The sequence below is a fragment of the Lutjanus erythropterus genome, chromosome 9 (assembly GCF_056507025.1).
Source record: "Lutjanus erythropterus isolate fLutEry1 chromosome 9, fLutEry1.hap2, whole genome shotgun sequence".
NCBI lineage: Eukaryota > Metazoa > Chordata > Actinopteri > Lutjaniformes > Lutjanidae > Lutjanus > Lutjanus erythropterus.
Window position 1 is genome coordinate 11,086,595 of NC_139325.1, and position 25,731 is coordinate 11,112,325.

Sequence of the window (25,731 nt, forward strand, 5' to 3'; positions counted from 1 at the left end):
AAACTCAGCATGTGTAATTTTCTCTTGCTGCACTTCAGTTTGAAAAATGCAAAAATTGTCCCTCATTAAACTGAGGACATTACCTCATGTGGCTTCAGTGATTGGTAAGACTGTGCATGCATTTTTTTTTAACATAAATAACATACTTTTCTGTTGTCTGTTTTCTTTCTGTCTAAACACTGCTGCCACATTTTTGGTATGTGATGGTACAATTGTACTGGAGTGAAAATGTAGAGAATGTTTTCAGAGTTGCAATTTGACAAAAATTTGTATACTTTTACACATGACATTATAGAACTGTGAGACTTTATTGATCAAACACTTTATGAAGATATTTAGCAAAATATGAGGATGATACAGTCAAATCGCTGAGCACACATTAGGTGCATCATGACCAAACACAGAAACATCCTTAAATTAAACGTCATATAAATACAGTTCCAAAGGTTAAATTTACTTTAAGACAAAAAGTGTTCGTTGGAGCAGGAATCCTCAGAACCTGCAGCAGACGCCACATCCCCTCATGTTAGGACAGCAACCACAGCAAAAGCGACAGCGAGCGGGGCTGCGCTTCTGTCTGCTGCTATACGGCATCTGTGTGAAAGACAAGAGACATGAATAAGATGTTCATCTCCAGCAGCATCATGGTATTTGACCTCATTCATTCAGTTATCTGAACGTACCGTCCACGACTCCACTGGTATCTCTTGATATTCATAGTTCACTGGCTCCTCCAGCTCTTGCTCCTGTAAATTAATTTTGTACATTTAGGAACAACATCTTAGTATTTTGACAGAAAACTCACAGCTAATAAGCAAATGAAATGACTGAAGTGAAGTTCTTACTTCAGTAAGTGGGACAGCAGAGCTCTCCTGAAGACAAATAAAGGTGAGCACGACGGCCACTGCAACTGCAACACTGAATGTCTTCATCTTAGGAGGCTTTGACTGGATTCACTTCTTCAGTCCTTTGACTCTTTTGGTGACTGTTGTTGCTTCTTTGAGTTGCTCTCCTGTCTGATGGTTGAGTTTGTAAAACATGCTGGTATTTATACTCACTGAGGACACTGTTGCTACATCACGGGCAGCACTTACTGTACAGGAGCTGCTTTCAGGGACAGGCTTACATCACTGTCTGAGGGATGCTGGGAAGGAGAATGGGAAATTCCTCAGCAATGGGAACTGGGAATTCTCTATTTTTGTTTGTCTGTTCCACATGTCAATCATTAACGTTTTTGTCTTTTATTGGTTTGCTCAAAAGTACAGTTATACCATAGTGTTTGTGTATACTATAACACTTTGAACATGAATGTGCTACATGAATGATAAAGACAATGATATTGTAATTGACTGTCAACAACCTGATATTTAAAAAACAAAATTATTAGTTATTATAGACACTGTTTTTTTTTCCATATATGTTGTGCAATAACCAAAATCCACCACTTATCTCCTTTATTGATAACCCTGCTGGCATGCAGGCTTTCTTCACATGGCCAAAATAACAAAACAAATATGATAATGTAGTAGTTATCTGATCTTTAATATTCAGCTCGATCCAAAGCAGGTTATATTTGGAGCTCAAGATGAAATTAGCTGTAAGAGGCATCACTTTTTAACTAATTCTTTCTGAGAGATATAGATTCTCAAGTGAGGGAAGACATTACACACGCAAAGTTGCTGCGCTGTAGTGATGCTACCAAAGGAAGCTATATAACATAGTACGCAAGACCTGTATGCATCATGTTGCCATGGGAGCCACTGCGCAGAAATGATTATTTTTCACCATGTGCTTCAGGTCATATTAACACCTTAAATGTTACACAGCATCTCAATCATACACTAAAAGAATAAGGAAGCAACTACAGACACTTTGGAGGATGTTGTAAAGCTTGATCCCAGTTTGATGCCAATTCCATTTTACACAGCAGAAATTACAGCTCAGAACACAGATTAGTCTACAGTTAACATTCAATTAATAAAATCTGTTTCATTTTGATATGGGCAAAAACTAAAGTGATTTCCACATCTCGTTCATTATGGGCCAGTGCCAAACCTAAATCATGTTGAAATATGCTGTATAGGATATATTTCTGCAAGCATCACTCTCTTGCCTATCTTAAGGCAACAGTGTTGGTTTTTCCTGTAATATACATGTTTTTTTTGTTTTGTTTTTTTTTTTGTTTTTTTTTCAGCACTCCCTTATAAAAGCTTGTCTGTTTTGACTGAAGTGGGCAGAATGCAATTGCTCAATGTGCAAAAGAGTCAAATGACACGTCAAACACCCCTTTTTATACAGATTACCTGGATTAACAAATAAAGTTGATGCAGAGTGTCACTCAATATTTCCAGCTGGGGTTTTAGAGCTATTATCTAATCACTATTATGTTCATGTATGAAGAGATTATATTAAGAACAGCCATATGCAAATTGTTCATGTTCATTAATACAGTAAAACAACACTGTTACGCAGATATATTAGTAAAAAACGTTTATTGTGATGACACACTGTGTGCAGATACATATCATGATATTAGAGCTGAGCACACATTAACTCCAGCGTGACCAAATCTTTAAAAATGTAAAACCATAAATACAATTGAAGTGGATAAATAGCTTTAAGATGTGAAAGAGAGCAAATTAGTATTCAGTGTTTGCTGTAGAAATCTCAGGCTGGTACATCAATCTTATGTATCCGCAGCAGACATCATCACTGACTGCACTCACTTGGGGTGGGCTGGCATCACTCCCTGGGTGATGCTGGGAATGGTTGTTGGAAATTCCTGAGGAATGGGAATGTGCTGTTCTCTCTGTTTGATTGTAGGATTCTAGGGTTAGGGTACAGTAACCAACTATAAACTATTATTTCCCACAGACAGAACACATGAAGAAGTTGCCGCGCATGTTTTAAAGTATACGATATGGGAGCAAAAATGTCCTCTAATCTTAATCATCCTACAAATGAAAAAGTTGCTGCACATGTTTTAAAATTATTTTTTTAAAGATTATTTTTTAAAAATGTATCATGTGTAATACACTGTATGTTCATATTTATACTGTGCAACCATCCCATGCAATAATATTTATTCTTACTGTGAATCAATCCTGTGAATTTGCTGCTTTTATCCTGTGCAACCAAATCTCTGTATCTCTGAGCAATTATCTTTTTAAAATGCAACATTATTTACATATTTTTCTCGATACAATGCTACACACCATGTGTTTATATATTATATTCTATTTTAATTCTTAGTTTATTTGTATTTCTATTCATTGCTCACTCTTGCACCTGTATTTCAATCCTTGAACTCTTGTAAATGTCCCCAGCGGAGGATAAATAAGGTTTATCTTATTTTCATTAAAGTACAAGGTGGCGGTTTTTTATTTCTTATTGAGCAATGCTGCAGAAATCATGATGCTGATGTTTGTCATTTGATACTAACTGGTAATGTATCAATGTCATATACTGCACACTTTAAACACTGACATTAACCACAGTGATATGTGAATAATCTGAATTGTCAACAAAAATATTCAACTAATGATTATTAGAGGTAAATACGTTTTCTCTTTACTCAACAGTTCATGAGTCTATCTGATAGTTTAAAAAGGGCTTTTCAAACAACAAAAAGTAAACATGAAGTCATCGCTGTGTGCAGTTCACACTGATAAAGTCAGAGTACATTTGAATGTGCAGTAACTTCAGTCCTTGTTACACAATAACCAAAATCCTTCACTTCATGTCACCTCTGTGTCAACAAACAGTAGCATGAATGGATCCACACCTGCTGGAACACACTACACTAACTACCCATTTCTTTAAATACCTATTTTGTTCATATCACACAGAACATCACTTTAACCATTTGATTATCCAGTCATAATAAACATGTCATCATGTTTTAAGGAAATCCTTTAATCATATGTGCTCCTCATGCCTGTTATCTATTTGTTATCAAACCCAAATTATAGCTGCTAGTAAGCACTCTTTTGATCATGGATTTTCGACTTTATTTTCTCCTAAATAGAAACAGACTCAGCTGCCATCAACAAGAGAAAAACAGAGTTGTTTCCATTTTCTCTGTACATTTATTTGAAAAGAAAACATATCAGTGTAAGACTCTGCACGCATGACTTAGTAATTGGTACTAAAAACCAAATGTGTGTAATTTTCTTTTGTAGATGTAAACTGCACTTGTTTGCTAAATGCCCAAATTAACTCCCATTAAACCGAGGACTTCAACTTGTGTGGCCTCAGTGGTCGGTAAAACCCTTCATTCAGATCAGTGGTGTTTTCACTGTGGTGAATAGTGTGTATGAACAATGCAACTGCAATACTGACAACAGAACTGCAGCAGTTTTTGTCTGTTAACAAAAAAATCTTTTCCCACCAAAACTGTTATGCAAGTCTATGCTTATGTGTGTTCTGTATTTGAAATAATATATCAATTCCATAAAATAAAGAACAGACATAACATACAATATTCAAAAAAAACCCAGCAGATTCTGTAAACATTTTTTTATGATAACTTTAGCACAATCTTCTTACTTATGTACAGGCATATGTTACCAATTATATATATCAATGTCATACACACATAAACACAATAAAACATTTTTGTGTTACATGAATAATGGTTGAGATGATATTGTAATAATAATCAGATTGGAGCCATTAGAATTTTAGGCAATTTTGTTTTTACCAAATATATTGTGTAATAACCACTATCCCCTATACTGCACTCAATTACTGATACAGTTTTGTTGAGTGTGTTGATAATGTACATTTATTCATAGACTAAGGACACCATAGATAATAATCAAGTTCACCTCATCAGCAATTAAAGTTACACAGGTTTTCTATCAGTCCTGCAGGAAAAATAAAAAATCATTTCATGAGCTCCAGATGATTTTACAAGATTAAAACAAACAAAACTCAGGCATACGACAATGCTTTCATGGACTGGCTACTATTGGATCACTATTATGTAACTGGGGGCATTGGACCATTAAATTAAGAGAAAATATCAAAACCAGCAATGTGCAGATTCTTCATATTCCTTTATAAAACAAAACAGTTACACATGACATCTCAGTAACATTAAAGTTAATTGAGATGATACACTGTAGAATTTGCAGATACTTAACATAACATGTGATATGATGTTGTGACACCACTGATTAATTACAAACATTAACTCCCACTTGACCAAAATTCTTAATTGTGTACAACCATAAATACAATTCAAAGTGTATAAATTGTTTTAAGACATAAAACAGAAGAAATTAATTTTTAGTGGTTGTTGTATAAATCTCAGACTGGAGCAGGAATCCTCAGAACCTGCAGCAGACGCCACATCCCCTCATGTTAGGACAGCAACCACAGCAAAAGCGACAGCGAGCGGGGCTGCGCTTCTGTCTGCTGCTATACGGCATCTGTGTGAAAGACAAGAGACATGAGCAAGATGTTCATCTCCAGCATCGTCTCTCACTCTGTTTATTTTCTCTCCTGCTCTCAGAGTTATCTGAACGTACCGTCCACGACTCCACTGGTATCTCTTGATATTCATAGTTCACTGGCTCCTTCAGCTCTTGCTCCTGTTAATGAATTTTGTACATTTAGGAACAACATCTTAGTATTTTGACAGAAAACTCACAGCTAATAAGCAAATGAAATGATTGAAGTCAAGTTCTTACTTCAGTAAGTGGGACAGCAGAGCTCTCCTGAAGACAAATAAAGGTGAGCACGGCGGCCACTGCAACTGCAACACTGAATGTCTTCATCTTAGGAGGGTTTGACTGGATTCACTTCTTCAGTCCTTTGACTCTTTTGGTGACTGTTGTCGCTTCTTTGAGTTGCTCTCCTGTCTGATGGTTGAATGTGTAAAACATGCTGGTATTTATACTCACTGAGGACACTGTCACCTCATCATCACTGACTGCACTCACTTGGGATGGGTTGGCATCACTCCCTGGGTGATGCTGGGAATGGCTGTTGGAAATTCCTGAGGAATGGGAATGCGCTGTTCTCTATGTTTGATTGTAGGATTCTAGGGTCAGGACCCAGCGTCTGTCACAACATGAACCATGAACTATTATTTTCTACAGACAGAAGACAGTATTCTGTGCTTATGTACATTTATGTGAGTTATAATTTTTAATAAGTATCTTATGCAATATACTGTATATTCATATTTATACTGTGCAACCATTGCATGCAGTAATATCTCTTTATACTGTGACACCCTCTTTAAATTTGCTGTTTTTATCTCCTTTGCAAACAAATCTCTGAGCAATTATCATTTTACAAGAAAACATTATTTATATATTTTTCTCAGTATGATGCTATAAGTCATGTGTGTATTACAACATGTGTGCAATTATCCTGTAGACTACAGTTATCCAGTGAAATATGTAAAGTGTAGCCTATATAGTTTGTGTGTATCATTTTCATTTTTATATATTTTTATTCCATTTTTTATCATTATTGTTTTATTTGTGTTTATATTTGTCACTCACTGTACTTTCAGTCCTTGAGCTGCTGTAACACGTGAATTTCCCCAATGTGGGATCAATAAAGTTTATCTTATCTTCAGCAAGGTGCAAGATTGCATGGTGCACCTTTACTGAAAGCTTTGTTTACTTATTTAACATTATTGCAATAATAATTTAACAATAACAATAATTTGATACCAATATATCAATGACAATACAAACACTCATGAATTCTAAACAAAAGTTATAATGACATCATGACACCATTTTTTCCTCTTCACCTAAACATCATAAGAATATCTGATAGTGTAAAACATTTAATCAAACAAAATAAATAAATAAATAAATGAATAAGAAGAAGTCAGTGTGTTCAGTAAACACTGATGAAGTCAGAAGACATGTTACCAATTATTAATAGATCAATGTCATATACACAACACAGTGAAACATTTAAAAAAATGTTACATGACTGATAGTAAAGACAATTATATTATGATAAAGTGCTAATAAAACCATGCTTTAAAAACAAAACTATCAAACAGGCAACTTGAGGTTTCAACAATTTCAGTCTTTTCAGATGCATTGTGCATTAAACAATATCTCCTACTCTATTATTGATACAAGTTTGTTGACCCCAAGAGTGTTGATAGTGTATCTTTATGTCACTTGTAGTTAATAATCAAGTTGATCTCACCACCAGTTCAAGTTAGGCAGGTTTTATATCACTACTGCAAGAAATATTAAAAATCACTTCATGATCACTAGATGATTTTCCAAGATTAAAGGAAACAAAAATCAGGTATATGTCAATGCTTTCATGAACTGGCTACTACTGGATCACTGTCATGTAACTGGGGGTAAAGGTTTAATAAATAAAGAGAATATATTGAGAAAAGTGATTTGCAAATTCTTCATATTCATTTCTAAAAAACACACACAGTTACACATGACATATGAGTAACATTAAAGTTTATTGAGATGATACACAGTAGTATTTACAGATACTTAACATAACAGGTGGATGATCACACTGCTGATACACTACAAACATTAAAGCCAGTTTGACCAAAATCCTTAAACATGTACAACCATAACTACAATTCAAAGTGCATAAATTGTTTTAAAACATTAAAACAGAAGAAATTAATTTTTAGTGGTTGTTGTAGAAATCTCAGACTGGAGCAGGAATCCTCAGAACCTGCAGCAGAGACCACATCCCCACATGTTGGGACAGCAATTACAGCAAATGCGACAGCGAGCGGGGCTGCGCTTCTGTGTCTTGCTATACGGCATCTGTGTGAAAGACAAGAGACATGAGCAAGATGTTCATCTCCAGCATCACCCCTCTCAATTTATTCTCGCTCCTGCTCGGATGATTTCTTCTAGAGAGAGCATCAGAGTATTTTGCATTAGAACTGGCCCAAGGTAGCTCAGTTCATTCACTTATCTGAACGTACCTTCCATGTGTCCACTGGTATCTCTTGATATTCATAGTTCACTGGCTCCTCCAGCTCTTGCTCCTGTTAATGAATTTTGTACATTTAGGATCAACATCTTAGTATTTTGACAGAAAACTCACAGTTAATAAGCAAATAAAATGACTGAAGTCAAGTTCTTACTTCAGTAAGTGGGACAGCAGAGCTCTCCTGAAGACAAATAAAGGTGAGCACGACGGCCACTGCAACTGCAACACTGAATGTCTTCATCTTAGGAGGCTTTGACTGGATTCACTTCTTCAGTCCTTTGACTCTTTTGGTGACTGTTGTCGCTTCTTTGAGTTGCTCTCCTGTCTGATGGTTGAATGTGTAAAACATGCTGGTATTTATACTCACTGAGTACACTGTCACCTCATCATCACTGACTGCACTCACGTGCCTCCAGGAATGGACCGGCATCACTTCCTGGGTGATGCTGGGAGTGGTTGTAAGAAATTCCTGAGGAATGGGAATGTGCTCTTCTCTATGTTTATTTTCTACAGACAGAACATAGCATTCTGTGCTTATGAACATTTATGTGAGTTATAATTTTTCATAAGCATCTTATGCAATACACTGTATATTCACATTTATACTGTGCAACCATTGCATGCAGTAATATCTCTTCATACTGTGACACCCTCCTTGAATTTACTGTTTATGTCCTATGCAACCAAATCTCTGTATCTCTGAGCAATTATCATTTTACAAGAAAACATTATTTATATATTTCTCTCAGTATAATGCTATAAGTCATGTGTGTATTACAACATGTGTGCAATTATCCTGTAGACTACAGTTATCCAGTGAAATATGTAAAGTGTAGCCTATATAGTTTGTGGGTATCATTTTCATTTTTATATATTTTATTCCATTTTTTATCATTATTGTTTTATTTGTGTTTATATTTGTCACTCACTGTACTTTCAGTCCTTGAGCTGCTGAAACACGTGAATTTCCCCAATGTGGGATCAATAAAGTTTATCTTATCTTCAGCAAGGTGCAAGATCGTATGGTGCACCTTTACTGAAAGCTTTGTTTCCTTGTTTAAGATTATTGCAATAATAATCCTGATATCTTTGAATTTGTTCCATACAATGAAGAACACAACAATAGTAAAATAACAGCAGATTCTGTAAATACTTTTATTTTCTTATTGATTTACTGCAATTATACTCCTGATGTCCTGGAATATGTTACCAATTATTAATAGATCGATGTCATATACAAAACACAGTGAAACATTTTAAACAGTGTTACATGAATAATAGTAAAGACAATTATATTATGATAAAATGCTAATAAAAACCATGCTTTAAAAACAATGCATTGTGCATTAAACAATATCTCCTACTCTATTATTGATACAAGTTTGTTGACCCCAAGAGTGTTGATAGTGTATCTTTATGTCACTTGTAGTTAATAATCAAGTTGATCTCACCACCAGTTCAAGTTAGGCAGGTTTTATATCACTACTGCAAGAAATATTAAAAATCACTTCATGATCACTAGATGATTTTCCAAGATTAAAGGAAACAAAAATCAGGTATATGTCAATGCTTTCATGAACTGGTTTCTACTGGATCACTGTCATGTAACTGGGGGTAAAGGTTTAATAAATAAAGAGAATATATTGAGAAAAGTGATTTGCAAATTCTTCATATTCATTTCTAAAAAACACACACAGTTACACATGACATATGAGTAACATTAAAGTTTATTGAGATGATACACAGTAGTATTTACAGATACTTAACATAACAGGTGGATGATCACACTGCTGATACACTACAAACATTAAAGCCAGTTTGACCAAAATCCTTAAAAATGTACAACCATAAATACAATTCAAAGAAATTAATTTTTAGTGGTTGTTGTATAAATCTCAGACTGGAGCAGGAATCCTCAGAACCTGCAGCAGACGCCACATCCCCTCATGTTAGGACAGCAACCACAGCAAAAGCGACAGCGAGCGGGGCTGCGCTTCTGTCTGCTGCTATACGGCATCTGTGTGAAAGACAAGAGACATGAGCAAGATGTTCATCTCCAGCATCGTCTCTCACTCTGTTTATTTTCTCTCCTGCTCTCAGAGTTATCTGAACGTACCGTCCACGACTCCACTGGTATCTCTTGATATTCATAGTTCACTGGCTCCTTCAGCTCTTGCTCCTGTTAATGAATTTTGTACATTTAGGAACAACATCTTAGTATTTTGACAGAAAACTCACAGCTAATAAGCAAATGAAATGATTGAAGTCAAGTTCTTACTTCCGTAAGTGGGACAGCAGAGCTCTCCTGAAGACAAATAAAGGTGAGCACGACGGCCACTGCAACTGCAACACTGAATGTCTTCATCTTAGGAGGCTTTGACTGGATTCACTTCTTCAGTCCTTTGACTCTTTTGGTGACTCTTGTCACTTCTTTGAGTTGCTCTCCTGTCTGATGGTTGAATGTGTAAAACATGCTGGTATTTATACTCACTGAGGACACTGTCACCTCATCATCACTGACTGCACTCACTTGGGATGGGTTGGCATCACTCCCTGGGTGATGCTGGGAATGGCTGTTGGAAATTCCTGAGGAATGGGAATGTGCTGTTCTCTCTGTTTGATTGTAGGATTCTAGGGTCAGGACCCAGCGTCTGTCACAATATGAACCATGAACTATTATTTTCTACAGACAGAACACAGTATTCTGTGCTCATGTAAACTTATGTGAGTTATAATTTTTAATAAGTATCTTATGCAATATACTGTATATTCATATTTATACTGTGCAACCATTGCATGCAGTAATATCTCTTCATACTGTGACACCCTCTTTGAATTTACTGTTTATGTCCTATGCAACCAAATCTCTGTATCTCTGAGCAATTATCATTTTACAAGAAAACATTATTTATATATTTCTCTCAGTATAATGCTATAAGTTATGTGTGTATTACGACATGTGTGCAATTATCCTGTAGACTACAGTTATCCAGTGAAATATGTAAAGTGTAGCCTATATAGTTTGTGTGTATTGCTTTTATTTTATATAGTTTACTCTATTTATTATTATTATTGTTTTATTTGTGTTTATATTTGTCACTCACTGTACTTTCAGTCCTTGAGCTGCTGTAACACGTGAATTTCCCCAATGTGGGATCAATAAAGTTTATCTTATCTTCAGCAAGGTGCAAGATTGCATGGTGCACCTTTACTGAAAGCTTTGTTTACTTATTTAACATTATTGCAATAATAATTTAACAATAACAATTATTTGATACCAATATATCAATGACAATACAAACACTCATGAATTCTAAACAAAAGTTATAATGACATCATGACACCATTTTTTCCTCTTCACCTAAACATCATAAGAATATCTGATAGTGTAAAACATTTAATCAAACAAAATAAATAAATAAATAAATAAATAAATGAATAAGAAGAAGTCAGTGTGTTCAGTAAACACTGATGAAGTCAGAAGACATGTTACCAATTATTAATAGATCAATGTCATATACACAACACAGTGAAACATTTAAAAAAATGTTACATGACTGATAGTAAAGACAATTATATTATGATAAAGTGCTAATAAAACCATGCTTTAAAAACAAAACTATCAAACAGGCAACTTGAGGTTTCAACAATTTCAGTCTTTCCAGATGCATTGTGCATTAAACAATATCTCCTACTCTATTATTGATACAAGTTTGTTGACCCCAAGAGTGTTGATAGTGTATCTTTATGTCACTTGTAGTTAATAATCAAGTTGATCTCACCACCAGTTCAAGTTAGGCAGGTTTTATATCACTACTGCAAGAAATATTAAAAATCACTTCATGATCACTAGATGATTTTCCAAGATTAAAGGAAACAAAAATCAGGTATATGTCAATGCTTTCATGAACTGGTTTCTACTGGATCACTGTCATGTAACTGGGGGTAAAGGTTTAATAAATAAAGAGAATATATTGAGAAAAGTGATTTGCAAATTCATTTCTAAAAAACACACACAGTTACACATGACATATGAGTAACATTAAAGTTTATTGAGATGATACACAGTAGTATTTACAGATACTTAACATAACAGGTGGATGATCACACTGCTGATACACTACAAACATTAAAGCCAGTTTGACCAAAATCCTTAAACATGTACAACCATAAATACAGTTCAAAGTGCATAAATTGTTTTAAAACATTAAAACAGAAGAAATTAATTTTTAGTGGTTGTTGTAGAAATCTCAGACTGGAGCAGGAATCCTCAGAACCTGCAGCAGAGACCACATCCCCACATGTTGGGACAGCAATTACAGCAAATGCGACAGCGAGCAGGGCTGCGCTTCTGTGTCTTGCTATACGGCATCTGTGTGAAAGACAAGAGACATGAGCAAGATGTTCATCTCCAGCATCACCCCTCTCAATTTATTCTCGCTCCTGCTCGGATGATTTCTTCTAGAGAGAGCATCAGAGTATTTTGCATTAGAACTGGCCCAAGGTAGCTCAGTTCATTCACTTATCTGAACGTACCTTCCATGTGTCCACTGGTATCTCTTGATATTCATAGTTCACTGGCTCCTTCAGCTCTTGCTCCTGTTAATGAATTTTGTACATTTAGGATCAACATCTTAGTATTTTGACAGAAAACTCACAGTTAATAAGCAAATGAAATGATTGAATTCAAGTTCTTACTTCAGTAAGTGGGACAGCAGAGCTCTCCTGAAGACAAATAAAGGTGAGCACGACGGCCACTGCAACTGCAACACTGAATGTCTTCATCTTAGGAGGCTTTGACTGGATTCACTTCTTCAGTCCTTTGACTCTTTTGGTGACTGTTGTCGCTTCTTTGAGTTGCTCTCCTGTCTGATGGTTGAATGTGTAAAACATGCTGGTATTTATACTCACTGAGTACACTGTCACCTCATCATCACTGACTGCACTCACGTGCCTCCAGGAATGGACCGGCATCACTTCCTGGGTGATGCTGGGAGTGGTTGTAAGAAATTCCTGAGGAATGGGAATGTGCTCTTCTCTATGTTTATTTTCTACAGACAGAACATAGCATTCTGTGCTTATGAACATTTATGTGAGTTATAATTTTTCATAAGCATCTTATGCAATACACTGTATATTCACATTTATACTGTGCAACCATTGCATGCAGTAATATCTCTTCATACTGTGACACCCTCCTTGAATTTACTGTTTATGTCCTATGCAACCAAATCTCTGTATCTCTGAGCAATTATCATTTTACAAGAAAACATTATTTATATATTTCTCTCAGTATAATGCTATAAGTCATGTGTGTATTACAACATGTGTGCAATTATCCTGTAGACTACAGTTATCCAGTGAAATATGTAAAGTGTAGCCTATATAGTTTGTGGGTATCATTTTCATTTTTATATATTTTATTCCATTTTTTATCATTATTGTTTTATTTGTGTTTATATTTGTCACTCACTGTACTTTCAGTCCTTGAGCTGCTGAAACACGTGAATTTCCCCAATGTGGGATCAATAAAGTTTATCTTATCTTCAGCAAGGTGCAAGATCGTATGGTGCACCTTTACTGAAAGCTTTGTTTCCTTGTTTAAGATTATTGCAATAATAATCCTGATATCTTTGAATTTGTTCCATACAATGAAGAACACAACAATAGTAAAATAACAGCAGATTCTGTAAATACTTTTATTTTCTTATTGATTTACTGCAATTATACTCCTGATGTCCTGGAATATGTTACCAATTATTAATAGATCGATGTCATATACAAAACACAGTGAAACATTTTAAACAGTGTTACATGAATAATAGTAAAGACAATTATATTATGATAAAATGCTAATAAAAACCATGCTTTAAAAACAATGCATTGTGCATTAAACAATATCTCCTACTCTATTATTGATACAAGTTTGTTGACCCCAAGAGTGTTGATAGTGTATCTTTATGTCACTTGTAGTTAATAATCAAGTTGATCTCACCACCAGTTCAAGTTAGGCAGGTTTTATATCACTACTGCAAGAAATATTAAAAATCACTTCATGATCACTAGATGATTTTCCAAGATTAAAGGAAACAAAAATCAGGTATATGTCAATGCTTTCATGAACTGGTTTCTACTGGATCACTGTCATGTAACTGGGGGTAAAGGTTTAATAAATAAAGAGAATATATTGAGAAAAGTGATTTGCAAATTCTTCATATTCATTTCTAAAAAACACACACAGTTACACATGACATATGAGTAACATTAAAGTTTATTGAGATGATACACAGTAGTATTTACAGATACTTAACATAACAGGTGGATGATCACACTGCTGATACACTACAAACATTAAAGCCAGTTTGACCAAAATCCTTAAAAATGTACAACCATAAATACAATTCAAAGAAATTAATTTTTAGTGGTTGTTGTATAAATCTCAGACTGGAGCAGGAATCCTCAGAACCTGCAGCAGACGCCACATCCCCTCATGTTAGGACAGCAACCACAGCAAAAGCGACAGCGAGCGGGACTGCGCTTCTGTCTGCTGCTATACGGCATCTGTGTGAAAGACAAGAGACATGAGCAAGATGTTCATCTCCAGCATCGTCTCTCACTCTGTTTATTTTCTCTCCTGCTCTCAGAGTTATCTGAACGTACCGTCCACGACTCCACTGGTATCTCTTGATATTCATAGTTCACTGGCTCCTCCAGCTCTTGCTCCTGTTAATGAATTTTGTACATTTAGGAACAACATCTTAGTATTTTGACAGAAAACTCACAGCTAATAAGCAAATGAAATGATTGAAGTCAAGTTCTTACTTCCGTAAGTGGGACAGCAGAGCTCTCCTGAAGACAAATAAAGGTGAGCACGACGGCCACTGCAACTGCAACACTGAATGTCTTCATCTTAGGAGGCTTTGACTGGATTCACTTCTTCAGTCCTTTGACTCTTTTGGTGACTCTTGTCACTTCTTTGAGTTGCTCTCCTGTCTGATGGTTGAATGTGTAAAACATGCTGGTATTTATACTCACTGAGGACACTGTCACCTCATCATCACTGACTGCACTCACTTGGGATGGGTTGGCATCACTCCCTGGGTGATGCTGGGAATGGCTGTTGGAAATTCCTGAGGAATGGGAATGCGCTGTTCTCTATGTTTGATTGTAGGATTCTAGGGTCAGGACCCAGCGTCTGTCACAATATGAACCATGAACTATTATTTTCTACAGACAGAACACAGTATTCTGTGCTCATGTAAACTTATGTGAGTTATAATTTTTAATAAGTATCTTATGCAATATACTGTATATTCATATTTATACTGTGCAACCATTGCATGCAGTAATATCTCTTCATACTGTGACACCCTCTTTGAATTTGCTGTGTATGTCCTATGCAACCAAATCTCTGTATCTCTGAGCAATTATCATTTTACAAGAAAACATTATTTATATATTTCTCTCAGTATAATGCTATAAGTTATGTGTGTATTACGACATGTGTGCAATTATCCTGTAGACTACAGTTATCCAGTGAAATATGTAAAGTGTAGCCTATATAGTTTGTGTGTATTGCTTTTATTTTATATAGTTTACTCTATTTATTATTATTATTGTTTTATTTGTGTTTATATTTGTCACTCACTGTACTTTCAGTCCTTGAGCTGCTGTAACACGTGAATTTCCCCAATGTGGGATCAATAAAGTTTATCTTATCTTCAGCAAGGTGCAAGATTGCATGGTGCACCTTTACTGAAAGCTTTGTTTACTTATTTAACATTATTGCAATAATAATTTAACAATAACAATTATTTGATACCAATATATCAATGACAATACAAACACTCATGAATTCTAAACAAAAGTTATAATGACATCATGACACCATTTTTTCCTCTTCACCTAAACATCATAAGAATATCTGATAGTGTAAAACATTTAATCAAACAAAATAAATAAATAAATAAATAAATAAATAAATAAGAAGAAGTCAGTGTGTTCAGTAAACACTGATGAAGTCAGAAGACATGTTACCAATTATTAATAGATCAATGTCATATACACAACACAGTGAAACATTTAAAAAAATGTTACATGACTGATAGTAAAGACAATTATATTATGATAAAGTGCTAATAAAACCATGCTTTAAAAACAAAACTATCAAACAGGCAACTTGAGGTTTCAACAATTTCAGTCTTTCCAGATGCATTGTGCATTAAACAATATCTCCTACTCTATTATTGATACAAGTTTGTTGACCCCAAGAGTGTTGATAGTGTATCTTTATGTCACTTGTAGTTAATAATCAAGTTGATCTCACCACCAGTTCAAGTTAGGCAGGTTTTATATCACTACTGCAAGAAATATTAAAAATCACTTCATGATCACTAGATGATTTTCCAAGATTAAAGGAAACAAAAATCAGGTATATGTCAATGCTTTCATGAACTGGCTACTACTGGATCACTGTCATGTAACTGGGGGTAAAGGTTTAATAAATAAAGAGAATATATTGAGAAAAGTGATTTGCAAATTCATTTCTAAAAAACACACACAGTTACACATGACATATGAGTAACATTAAAGTTTATTGAGATGATACACAGTAGTATTTACAGATACTTAACATAACAGGTGGATGATCACACTGCTGATACACTACAAACATTAAAGCCAGTTTGACCAAAATCCTTAAACATGTACAACCATAAATACAGTTCAAAGTGCATAAATTGTTTTAAAACATTAAAACAGAAGAAATTAATTTTTAGTGGTTGTTGTAGAAATCTCAGACTGGAGCAGGAATCCTCAGAACCTGCAGCAGAGACCACATCCCCACATGTTGGGACAGCAATTACAGCAAATGCGACAGCGAGCAGGGCTGCGCTTCTGTGTCTTGCTATACGGCATCTGTGTGAAAGACAAGAGACATGAGCAAGATGTTCATCTCCAGCATCACCCCTCTCAATTTATTCTCGCTCCTGCTCGGATGATTTCTTCTAGAGAGAGCATCAGAGTATTTTGCATTAGAACTGGCCCAAGGTAGCTCAGTTCATTCACTTATCTGAACGTACCTTCCATGTGTCCACTGGTATCTCTTGATATTCATAGTTCACTGGCTCCTTCAGCTCTTGCTCCTGTTAATGAATTTTGTACATTTAGGATCAACATCTTAGTATTTTGACAGAAAACTCACAGTTAATAAGCAAATGAAATGATTGAATTCAAGTTCTTACTTCAGTAAGTGGGACAGCAGAGCTCTCCTGAAGACAAATAAAGGTGAGCACGACGGCCACTGCAACTGCAACACTGAATGTCTTCATCTTAGGAGGCTTTGACTGGATTCACTTCTTCAGTCCTTTGACTCTTTTGGTGACTGTTGTCGCTTCTTTGAGTTGCTCTCCTGTCTGATGGTTGAATGTGTAAAACATGCTGGTATTTATACTCACTGAGTACACTGTCACCTCATCATCACTGACTGCACTCACGTGCCTCCAGGAATGGACCGGCATCACTTCCTGGGTGATGCTGGGAGTGGTTGTAAGAAATTCCTGAGGAATGGGAATGTGCTCTTCTCTATGTTTATTTTCTACAGACAGAACATAGCATTCTGTGCTTATGAACATTTATGTGAGTTATAATTTTTCATAAGCATCTTATGCAATACACTGTATATTCACATTTATACTGTGCAACCATTGCATGCAGTAATATCTCTTCATACTGTGACACCCTCCTTGAATTTACTGTTTATGTCCTATGCAACCAAATCTCTGTATCTCTGAGCAATTATCATTTTACAAGAAAACATTATTTATATATTTCTCTCAGTATGATGCTATAAGTCATGTGTGTATTACAACATGTGTGCAATTATCCTGTAGACTACAGTTATCCAGTGAAATATGTAAAGTGTAGCCTATATAGTTTGTGGGTATCATTTTCATTTTTATATATTTTATTCAATTTTTTATCATTATTGTTTTATTTGTGTTTATATTTGTCACTCACTGTACTTTCAGTCCTTGAGCTGCTGAAACACGTGAATTTCCCCAATGTGGGATCAATAAAGTTTATCTTATCTTCAGCAAGGTGCAAGATCGTATGGTGCACCTTTACTGAAAGCTTTGTTTCCTTGTTTAAGATTATTGCAATAATAATCCTGATATCTTTGAATTTGTTCCATACAATGAAGAACACAACAATAGTAAAATAACAGCAGATTCTGTAAATACTTTTATTTTCTTATTGATTTACTGCAATTATACTCCTGATGTCCTGGAATATGTTACCAATTATTAATAGATCGATGTCATATACAAAACACAGTGAAACATTTTAAACAGTGTTACATGAATAATAGTAAAGACAATTATATTATGATAAAATGCTAATAAAAACCATGCTTTAAAAACAATGCATTGTGCATTAAACAATATCTCCTACTCTATTATTGATACAAGTTTGTTGAGAGAGTGTTGATAGTGTATCTTTATGTCACTTGTAGTTAATAATCAAGTTGATCTCACCACCAGTTCAAGTTAGGCAGGTTTTATATCACTACTGCAAGAAATATTAAAAATCACTTCATGATCACTAGATGATTTTCCAAGATTAAAGGAAACAAAAATCAGGTATATGTCAATGCTTTCATGAACTGGCTACTACTGGATCACTGTCATGTAACTGGGGGTAAAGGTTTAATAAATAAAGAGAATATATTGAGAAAAGTGATTTGCAAATTCTTCATATTCATTTCTAAAAAACACACACAGTTACACATGACATATGAGTAACATTAAAGTTTATTGAGATGATACACAGTAGTATTTACAGATACTTAACATAACAGGTGGATGATCACACTGCTGATACACTACAAACATTAAAGCCAGTTTGACCAAAATCCTTAAAAATGTACAACCATAAATACAATTCAAAGAAATTAATTTTTAGTGGTTGTTGTATAAATCTCAGACTGGAGCAGGAATCCTCAGAACCTGCAGCAGACGCCACATCCCCTCATGTTAGGACAGCAACCACAGCAAAAGCGACAGCGAGCGGGGCTGCGCTTCTGTCTGCTGCTATACGGCATCTGTGTGAAAGACAAGAGACATGAGCAAGATGTTCATCTCCAGCATCGTCTCTCACTCTGTTTATTTTCTCTCCTGCTCTCAGAGTTATCTGAACGTACCGTCCACGACTCCACTGGTATCTCTTGATATTCATAGTTCACTGGCTCCTCCAGCTCTTGCTCCTGTTAATGAATTTTGTACATTTAGGAACAACATCTTAGTATTTTGACAGAAAACTCACAGCTAATAAGCAAATGAAATGATTGAAGTCAAGTTCTTACTTCCGTAAGTGGGACAGCAGAGCTCTCCTGAAGACGTCCTCCAGCGTCTGTCACAATATGAACCATGAACTATTATTTTCTACAGACAGAACACAGTATTCTGTGCTCATGTAAACTTATGTGAGTTATAATTTTTAATAAGTATCTTATGCAATATACTGTATATTCATATTTATACTGTGCAACCATTGCATGCAGTAATATCTCTTCATACTGTGACACCCTCTTTGAATTTGCTGTGTATGTCCTATGCAACCAAATCTCTGTATCTCTGAGCAATTATCATTTTACAAGAAAACATTATTTATATATTTCTCTCAGTATAATGCTATAAGTTATGTGTGTATTACGACATGTGTGCAATTATCCTGTAGACTACAGTTATCCAGTGAAATATGTAAAGTGTAGCCTATATAGTTTGTGTGTATTGCTTTTATTTTATATAGTTTACTCTATTTATTATTATTATTGTTTTATTTGTGTTTATATTTGTCACTCACTGTACTTTCAGTCCTTGAGCTGCTGTAACACGTGAATTTCCCCAATGTGGGATCAATAAAGTTTATCTTATCTTCAGCAAGGTGCAAGATTGCATGGTGCACCTTTACTGAAAGCTTTGTTTACTTATTTAACATTATTGCAATAATAATTTAACAATAACAATTATTTGATACCAATATATCAATGACAATACAAACACTCATGAATTCTAAACAAAAGTTATAATGACATCATGACACCATTTTTTCCTCTTCACCTAAACATCATAAGAATATCTGATAGTGTAAAACATTTAATCAAACAAAATAAATAAATAAATAAATAAATAAATGAATAAGAAGAAGTCAGTGTGTTCAGTAAACACTGATGAAGTCAGAAGACATGTTACCAATTATTAATAGATCAATGTCATATACACAACACAGTGAAACATTTAAAAAAATGTTACATGACTGATAGTAAAGACAATTATATTATGATAAAGTGCTAATAAAACCATGCTTTAAAAACAAAACTATCAAACAGGCAACTTGAGGTTTCAACAATTTCAGTCTTTTCAGATGCATTGTGCATTAAACAATATCTCCTACTCTATTATTGATACAAGTTTGTTGACCCCAAGAGTGTTGATAGTGTATCTTTATGTCACTTGTAGTTAATAATCAAGTTGATCTCACCACCAGTTCAAGTTAGGCAGGTTTTATATCACTACTGCAAGAAATATTAAAAATCACTTCATGATCACTAGATGATTTTCCAAGATTAAAGGAAACAAAAATCAGGTATATGTCAATGCTTTCATGAACTGGCTACTACTGGATCACTGTCATGTAACTGGGGGTAAAGGTTTAATAAATAAAGAGAATATATTGAGAAAAGTGATTTGCAAATTCTTCATATTCATTTCTAAAAAACACACACAGTTACACATGACATATGAGTAACATTAAAGTTTATTGAGATGATACACAGTAGTATTTACAGATACTTAACATAACAGGTGGATGATCACACTGCTGATACACTACAAACATTAAAGCCAGTTTGACCAAAATCCTTAAACATGTACAACCATAAATACAATTCAAAGTGCATAAATTGTTTTAAAACATTAAAACAGAAGAAATTAATTTTTAGTGGTTGTTGTAGAAATCTCAGACTGGAGCAGGAATCCTCAGAACCTGCAGCAGAGACCACATCCCCACATGTTGGGACAGCAATTACAGCAAATGCGACAGCGAGCGGGGCTGCGCTTCTGTGTCTTGCTATACGGCATCTGTGTGAAAGACAAGAGACATGAGCAAGATGTTCATCTCCAGCATCACCCCTCTCAATTTATTCTCGCTCCTGCTCGGATGATTTCTTCTAGAGAGAGCATCAGAGTATTTTACATTAGAACTGGCCCAAGGTAGCTCAGTTCATTCACTTATCTGAACGTACCTTCCATGTGTCCACTGGTATCTCTTGATATTCATAGTTCACTGGCTCCTCCAGCTCTTGCTCCTGTTAATGAATTTTGTACATTTAGGATCAACATCTTAGTATTTTGACAGAAAACTCACAGTTAATAAGCAAATAAAATGACTGAAGTCAAGTTCTTACTTCAGTAAGTGGGACAGCAGAGCTCTCCTGAAGACAAATAAAGGTGAGCACGACGGCCACTGCAACTGCAACACTGAATGTCTTCATCTTAGGAGGCTTTGACTGGATTCACTTCTTCAGTCCTTTGACTCTTTTGGTGACTGTTGTCGCTTCTTTGAGTTGCTCTCCTGTCTGATGGTTGAATGTGTAAAACATGCTGGTATTTATACTCACTGAGTACACTGTCACCTCATCATCACTGACTGCACTCACGTGCCTCCAGGAATGGACCGGCATCACTTCCTGGGTGATGCTGGGAGTGGTTGTAAGAAATTCCTGAGGAATGGGAATGTGCTCTTCTCTATGTTTATTTTCTACAGACAGAACATAGCATTCTGTGCTTATGAACATTTATGTGAGTTATAATTTTTCATAAGCATCTTATGCAATACACTGTATATTCACATTTATACTGTGCAACCATTGCATGCAGTAATATCTCTTCATACTGTGACACCCTCCTTGAATTTACTGTTTATGTCCTATGCAACCAAATCTCTGTATCTCTGAGCAATTATCATTTTACAAGAAATCATTATTTATATATTTCTCTCAGTATAATGCTATAAGTCATGTGTGTATTACAACATGTGTGCAATTATCCTGTAGACTACAGTTATCCAGTGAAATATGTAAAGTGTAGCCTATATAGTTTGTGGGTATCATTTTCATTTTTATATATTTTATTCCATTTTTTATCATTATTGTTTTATTTGTGTTTATATTTGTCACTCACTGTACTTTCAGTCCTTGAGCTGCTGTAACACGTGAATTTCCCCAATGTGGGATCAATAAAGTTTATCTTATCTTCAGCAAGGTGCAAGATCGTATGGTGCACCTTTACTGAAAGCTTTGTTTACTTATTTAACATTATTGCAATAATAATCCTGATATCTTTGAATTTGTTCCATACAATGAAGAACACACACAATATTAAAATAACAGCAGATTCTGTAAATACTTTTATTTTCTTATTGATTTACTGCAATTATACTCCTGATGTCCTGGAATATGTTACCAATTATTAATAGATCGATGTCATATACAAAACACAGTGAAACATTTTAAACAGTGTTACATGAATAATAGTAAAGACAATTATATTATGATAAAATGCTAATAAAAACCATGCTTTAAAAACAATGCATTGTGCATTAAACAATATCTCCTACTCTATTATTGATACAAGTTTGTTGACCCCAAGAGTGTTGATAGTGTATCTTTATGTCACTTGTAGTTAATAATCAAGTTGATCTCACCACCAGTTCAAGTTAGGCAGGTTTTATATCACTACTGCAAGAAATATTAAAAATCACTTCATGATCACTAGATGATTTTCCAAGATTAAAGGAAACAAAAATCAGGTATATGTCAATGCTTTCATGAACTGGTTTCTACTGGATCACTGTCATGTAACTGGGGGTAAAGGTTTAATAAATAAAGAGAATATATTGAGAAAAGTGATTTGCAAATTCTTCATATTCATTTCTAAAAAACACACACAGTTACACATGACATATGAGTAACATTAAAGTTTATTGAGATGATACACAGTAGTATTTACAGATACTTAACATAACAGGTTGATGATCACACTGCTGATACACTACAAACATTAAAGCCAGTTTGACCAAAATCCTTAAACATGTACAACCATAAATACAATTCACTCACTGTACTTTCAGTCCTTGAGCTGCTGTAACACGTGAATTTCACCAATGTGGGATCAATAAAGTTTATCTTATCTTCAGCAAGGTGCAAGATCGTATGGTGCACCTTTACTGGAAGCTTTATTTACTTATTTAACATTATTGCAATAATAATCCTGATGTCTTTGAATTTGACATCATTGAAATTTTAACTTCCAGACTTTAAAATTCATCTTAAGCCTAAATGATACACAATATGCAAACATGTTATAACATTTCTTGTCTGCTGTAATTTTGTGTTCACCAGGTTTTAGGTGACATCAACTCTTAAACAAAGGTTCTATTTTATGATTTTAGAAAATGTTTAGAAAAATCTGTATAGTCATTTGAACAGAAAACATCTGTTTAAGTCCCTGCACACATGATTTTGTAGGCTACTTGACGCTAAAAAGTCAACATGTGTAATTTTCTGTTGTAGATGTAAATGTTTGCAAAATGCCCAAATTAAGCCTCATTAAACTGAGAACATCAGCTTGTGTGGCCTCTGTGGTTTGTAAAATCCTGCGTGCAGATCAGTGGAGTTTTGATTTAATTCATTTTCATTGTGAATGGTGAAAAACAAACATTACTGCAACATTAACAACACAACTGCAACATTTATTTTTGGATGTGAAAATAAAACTTTTGTAAAGCTACACTATGTGCTTACATGTATGTTGTACTTCAAACAATATATCAGTTCCATGCAATGGAGAACACACATACAATATTAAAATAACAGCAGATTTTGTAAATACTTTTATTTGCTTATTAATTTACTGCAGTTATACTACTGATTTTCCAGATATCCAGATTTTCCAGATGATTTTCCAAGATTAAAGGAAACAAAAATCAGGTATATGTCAGTGCTTTCATGAACTGGCTACTACTGGATCACTGTCATGTAACTGGGGGTAAAGGTTTAATAAATAAAGAGAATATATTGAGAAAAGTGATTTGCAAATTCTTCATATTCATTTCTAAAAAACACACACAGTTACACATGACATATGAGTAACATTAAAGTTTATTGAGATGATACACAGTAGTATTTACAGATACTTAACATAACATGTTGATGATCACACTGCTGATACACTACAAACATTAAAGCCAGTTTGAACAAAATTCTTAAACATGTACAACCATGAATACAATTCAAAGAAATTAATTTTTAGTGGTTGTTGTATAAATCTCAGACTGGAGCAGGAATCCTCAGAACCTGCAGCAGACGCCACATCCCCTCATGTTAGGACAGCAACCACAGCAAAAGCGACAGCGAGCGGGGCTGCGCTTCTGTCTGCTGCTATACGGCATCTGTGTGAAAGACAAGAGACATGAGCAAGATGTTCATCTCCAGCATCGTCTCTCACTCTGTTTATTTTCTCTCCTGCTCTCAGAGTTATCTGAACGTACCGTCCACGACTCCACTGGTATCTCTTGATATTCATAGTTCACTGGCTCCTCCAGCTCTTGCTCCTGTTAATGAATTTTGTACATTTAGGAACAACATCTTAGTATTTTGACAGAAAACTCACAGCTAATAAACAAATGAAATGATTGAAGTCAAGTTCTTACTTCAGTAAGTGGGACAGCAGAGCTCTCCTGAAGACAAATAAAGGTGAGCACGACGGCCACTGCAACTGCAACACTGAATGTCTTCATCTTAGGAGGCTTTGACTGGATTCACTTCTTCAGTCCTTTGACTCTTTTGGTGACTCTTGTCACTTCTTTGAGTTGCTCTCCTGTCTGATGGTTGAATGTGTAAAACATGCTGGTATTTATACTCACTGAGGACACTGTCACCTCATCATCACTGACTGCACCTGCAGTACAGGAGCTGCTTTCAGGCACAGGCTTGCATCACTCTCTGAAAGATGCTGGGAATGAGACTGGGAAATTCATCAGCAATGGTAATTGGGATTTCTCTGTGCTTGTTTGTCAGTCCAACATATCAATCATTAACATTTTAACCTCTTATTGAGGCTACTGTTTTATCATGTGCTTATCAATAGATCAGTGCCATATACACAGCAAACTGAAACATTTTAAACTGTTTTAAATGAATATTGTTAGTAATTATAGGGACAATTTCCAGCAGCTTTACTGAGAATCATGTTTTTGCGTTACATGTGGCATTTATCTGTTATCAAACCCAGAAGTCCAATACAAATAATGCACCCATGATGACAGTCTTTACTGTAGTCTGAACTAAAGTACAGTATTGAGAGCACTTTAAAACAAGGCATGAAGTTGTGTTTGCAGTGCACTATTGTTTGGCTTTACATCTATATAATAAGTAATTTTTTTGTGTTTATCAAATCCATAATCATTAGAGTGGTAACTAGCTTTGCAGACTTACTGGCTAACATTAAGGAAAAACTAATAAAACTGGAGGTCTGACTTCTGTTCCATCAGCACTTCCATCCAGCCACTCTGGTTAAAACATAGTGTTTCTCTTATGAGCATAATTTGGGTTCAATAACAAATGGTATGAAACAAATTTGCAAAGACAGTGCAAGCTGCTGCAGCAGCTGGTAGCTCCCTCAAACTTCACTACTTTTCTCTTTCAGAAATAAT

At 35.0% G+C, this 25,731-nt stretch overlaps 6 protein-coding genes, 2 long non-coding RNA genes and 2 pseudogenes across 8 annotated transcripts; all 10 read right to left on the reverse strand.

Moving 5' to 3' along the window:
• Positions 1-289: 289 nt before the first annotated feature.
• Positions 290-1,009, reverse strand: LOC146321101 (hepcidin-like). Its single transcript, XM_084726141.1, has 3 exons — positions 846-1,009; positions 684-746; positions 290-594 (listed from the first exon to the last, which is right to left on the reverse strand). The coding sequence occupies exons 1-3, from the start codon at positions 930-932 to the stop codon at positions 493-495; spliced, it is 252 nt and encodes an 83-aa protein (XP_084582267.1). The 5' UTR covers positions 933-1,009; the 3' UTR covers positions 290-492.
• A 4,080-nt stretch (positions 1,010-5,089) lies between these two features.
• On the reverse strand, positions 5,090-5,858 carry LOC146321102 (hepcidin-like). The gene is made up of 3 exons (XM_084726142.1): positions 5,697-5,858; positions 5,535-5,597; positions 5,090-5,435 (listed from the first exon to the last, which is right to left on the reverse strand). Exons 1-3 carry the CDS (start codon positions 5,781-5,783, stop codon positions 5,334-5,336), a joined length of 252 nt encoding a protein of 83 aa, XP_084582268.1. The 5' UTR covers positions 5,784-5,858; the 3' UTR covers positions 5,090-5,333.
• A 1,588-nt stretch (positions 5,859-7,446) lies between these two features.
• Positions 7,447-8,275, reverse strand: LOC146321103 (hepcidin-like). The gene is made up of 3 exons (XM_084726143.1): positions 8,114-8,275; positions 7,952-8,014; positions 7,447-7,787 (listed from the first exon to the last, which is right to left on the reverse strand). Exons 1-3 carry the CDS (start codon positions 8,198-8,200, stop codon positions 7,686-7,688), a joined length of 252 nt encoding a protein of 83 aa, XP_084582269.1. The 5' UTR covers positions 8,201-8,275; the 3' UTR covers positions 7,447-7,685.
• Positions 8,276-9,668: 1,393 nt separating this feature from the next.
• Positions 9,669-10,220, reverse strand: LOC146321104 (uncharacterized). Its single transcript, XR_014771383.1, has 2 exons — positions 10,076-10,220; positions 9,669-9,976 (listed from the first exon to the last, which is right to left on the reverse strand). It is a non-coding gene; the product is annotated as an uncharacterized LOC146321104 (long non-coding RNA).
• Positions 10,221-11,990: 1,770 nt separating this feature from the next.
• On the reverse strand, positions 11,991-12,816 carry LOC146321105 (hepcidin pseudogene; annotated as a pseudogene).
• A 1,396-nt stretch (positions 12,817-14,212) lies between these two features.
• LOC146321106 (hepcidin-like) lies at positions 14,213-14,944 on the reverse strand. Its single transcript, XM_084725826.1, has 3 exons — positions 14,782-14,944; positions 14,620-14,682; positions 14,213-14,520 (listed from the first exon to the last, which is right to left on the reverse strand). Exons 1-3 carry the CDS (start codon positions 14,866-14,868, stop codon positions 14,419-14,421), a joined length of 252 nt encoding a protein of 83 aa, XP_084581952.1. The 5' UTR covers positions 14,869-14,944; the 3' UTR covers positions 14,213-14,418.
• Positions 14,945-16,534: 1,590 nt separating this feature from the next.
• On the reverse strand, positions 16,535-17,360 carry LOC146321107 (hepcidin pseudogene; annotated as a pseudogene).
• Positions 17,361-18,752: 1,392 nt separating this feature from the next.
• On the reverse strand, positions 18,753-19,342 carry LOC146321108 (uncharacterized). Its single transcript, XR_014771384.1, has 2 exons — positions 19,160-19,342; positions 18,753-19,060 (listed from the first exon to the last, which is right to left on the reverse strand). It is a non-coding gene; the product is annotated as an uncharacterized LOC146321108 (long non-coding RNA).
• A 1,415-nt stretch (positions 19,343-20,757) lies between these two features.
• LOC146321109 (hepcidin-like) lies at positions 20,758-21,586 on the reverse strand. The gene is made up of 3 exons (XM_084726151.1): positions 21,425-21,586; positions 21,263-21,325; positions 20,758-21,098 (listed from the first exon to the last, which is right to left on the reverse strand). Exons 1-3 carry the CDS (start codon positions 21,509-21,511, stop codon positions 20,997-20,999), a joined length of 252 nt encoding a protein of 83 aa, XP_084582277.1. The 5' UTR covers positions 21,512-21,586; the 3' UTR covers positions 20,758-20,996.
• A 2,712-nt stretch (positions 21,587-24,298) lies between these two features.
• Positions 24,299-24,914, reverse strand: LOC146321110 (hepcidin-like). Its single transcript, XM_084726150.1, has 3 exons — positions 24,730-24,914; positions 24,568-24,630; positions 24,299-24,468 (listed from the first exon to the last, which is right to left on the reverse strand). Exons 1-3 carry the CDS (start codon positions 24,814-24,816, stop codon positions 24,367-24,369), a joined length of 252 nt encoding a protein of 83 aa, XP_084582276.1. The 5' UTR covers positions 24,817-24,914; the 3' UTR covers positions 24,299-24,366.
• Positions 24,915-25,731: the final 817 nt, after the last annotated feature.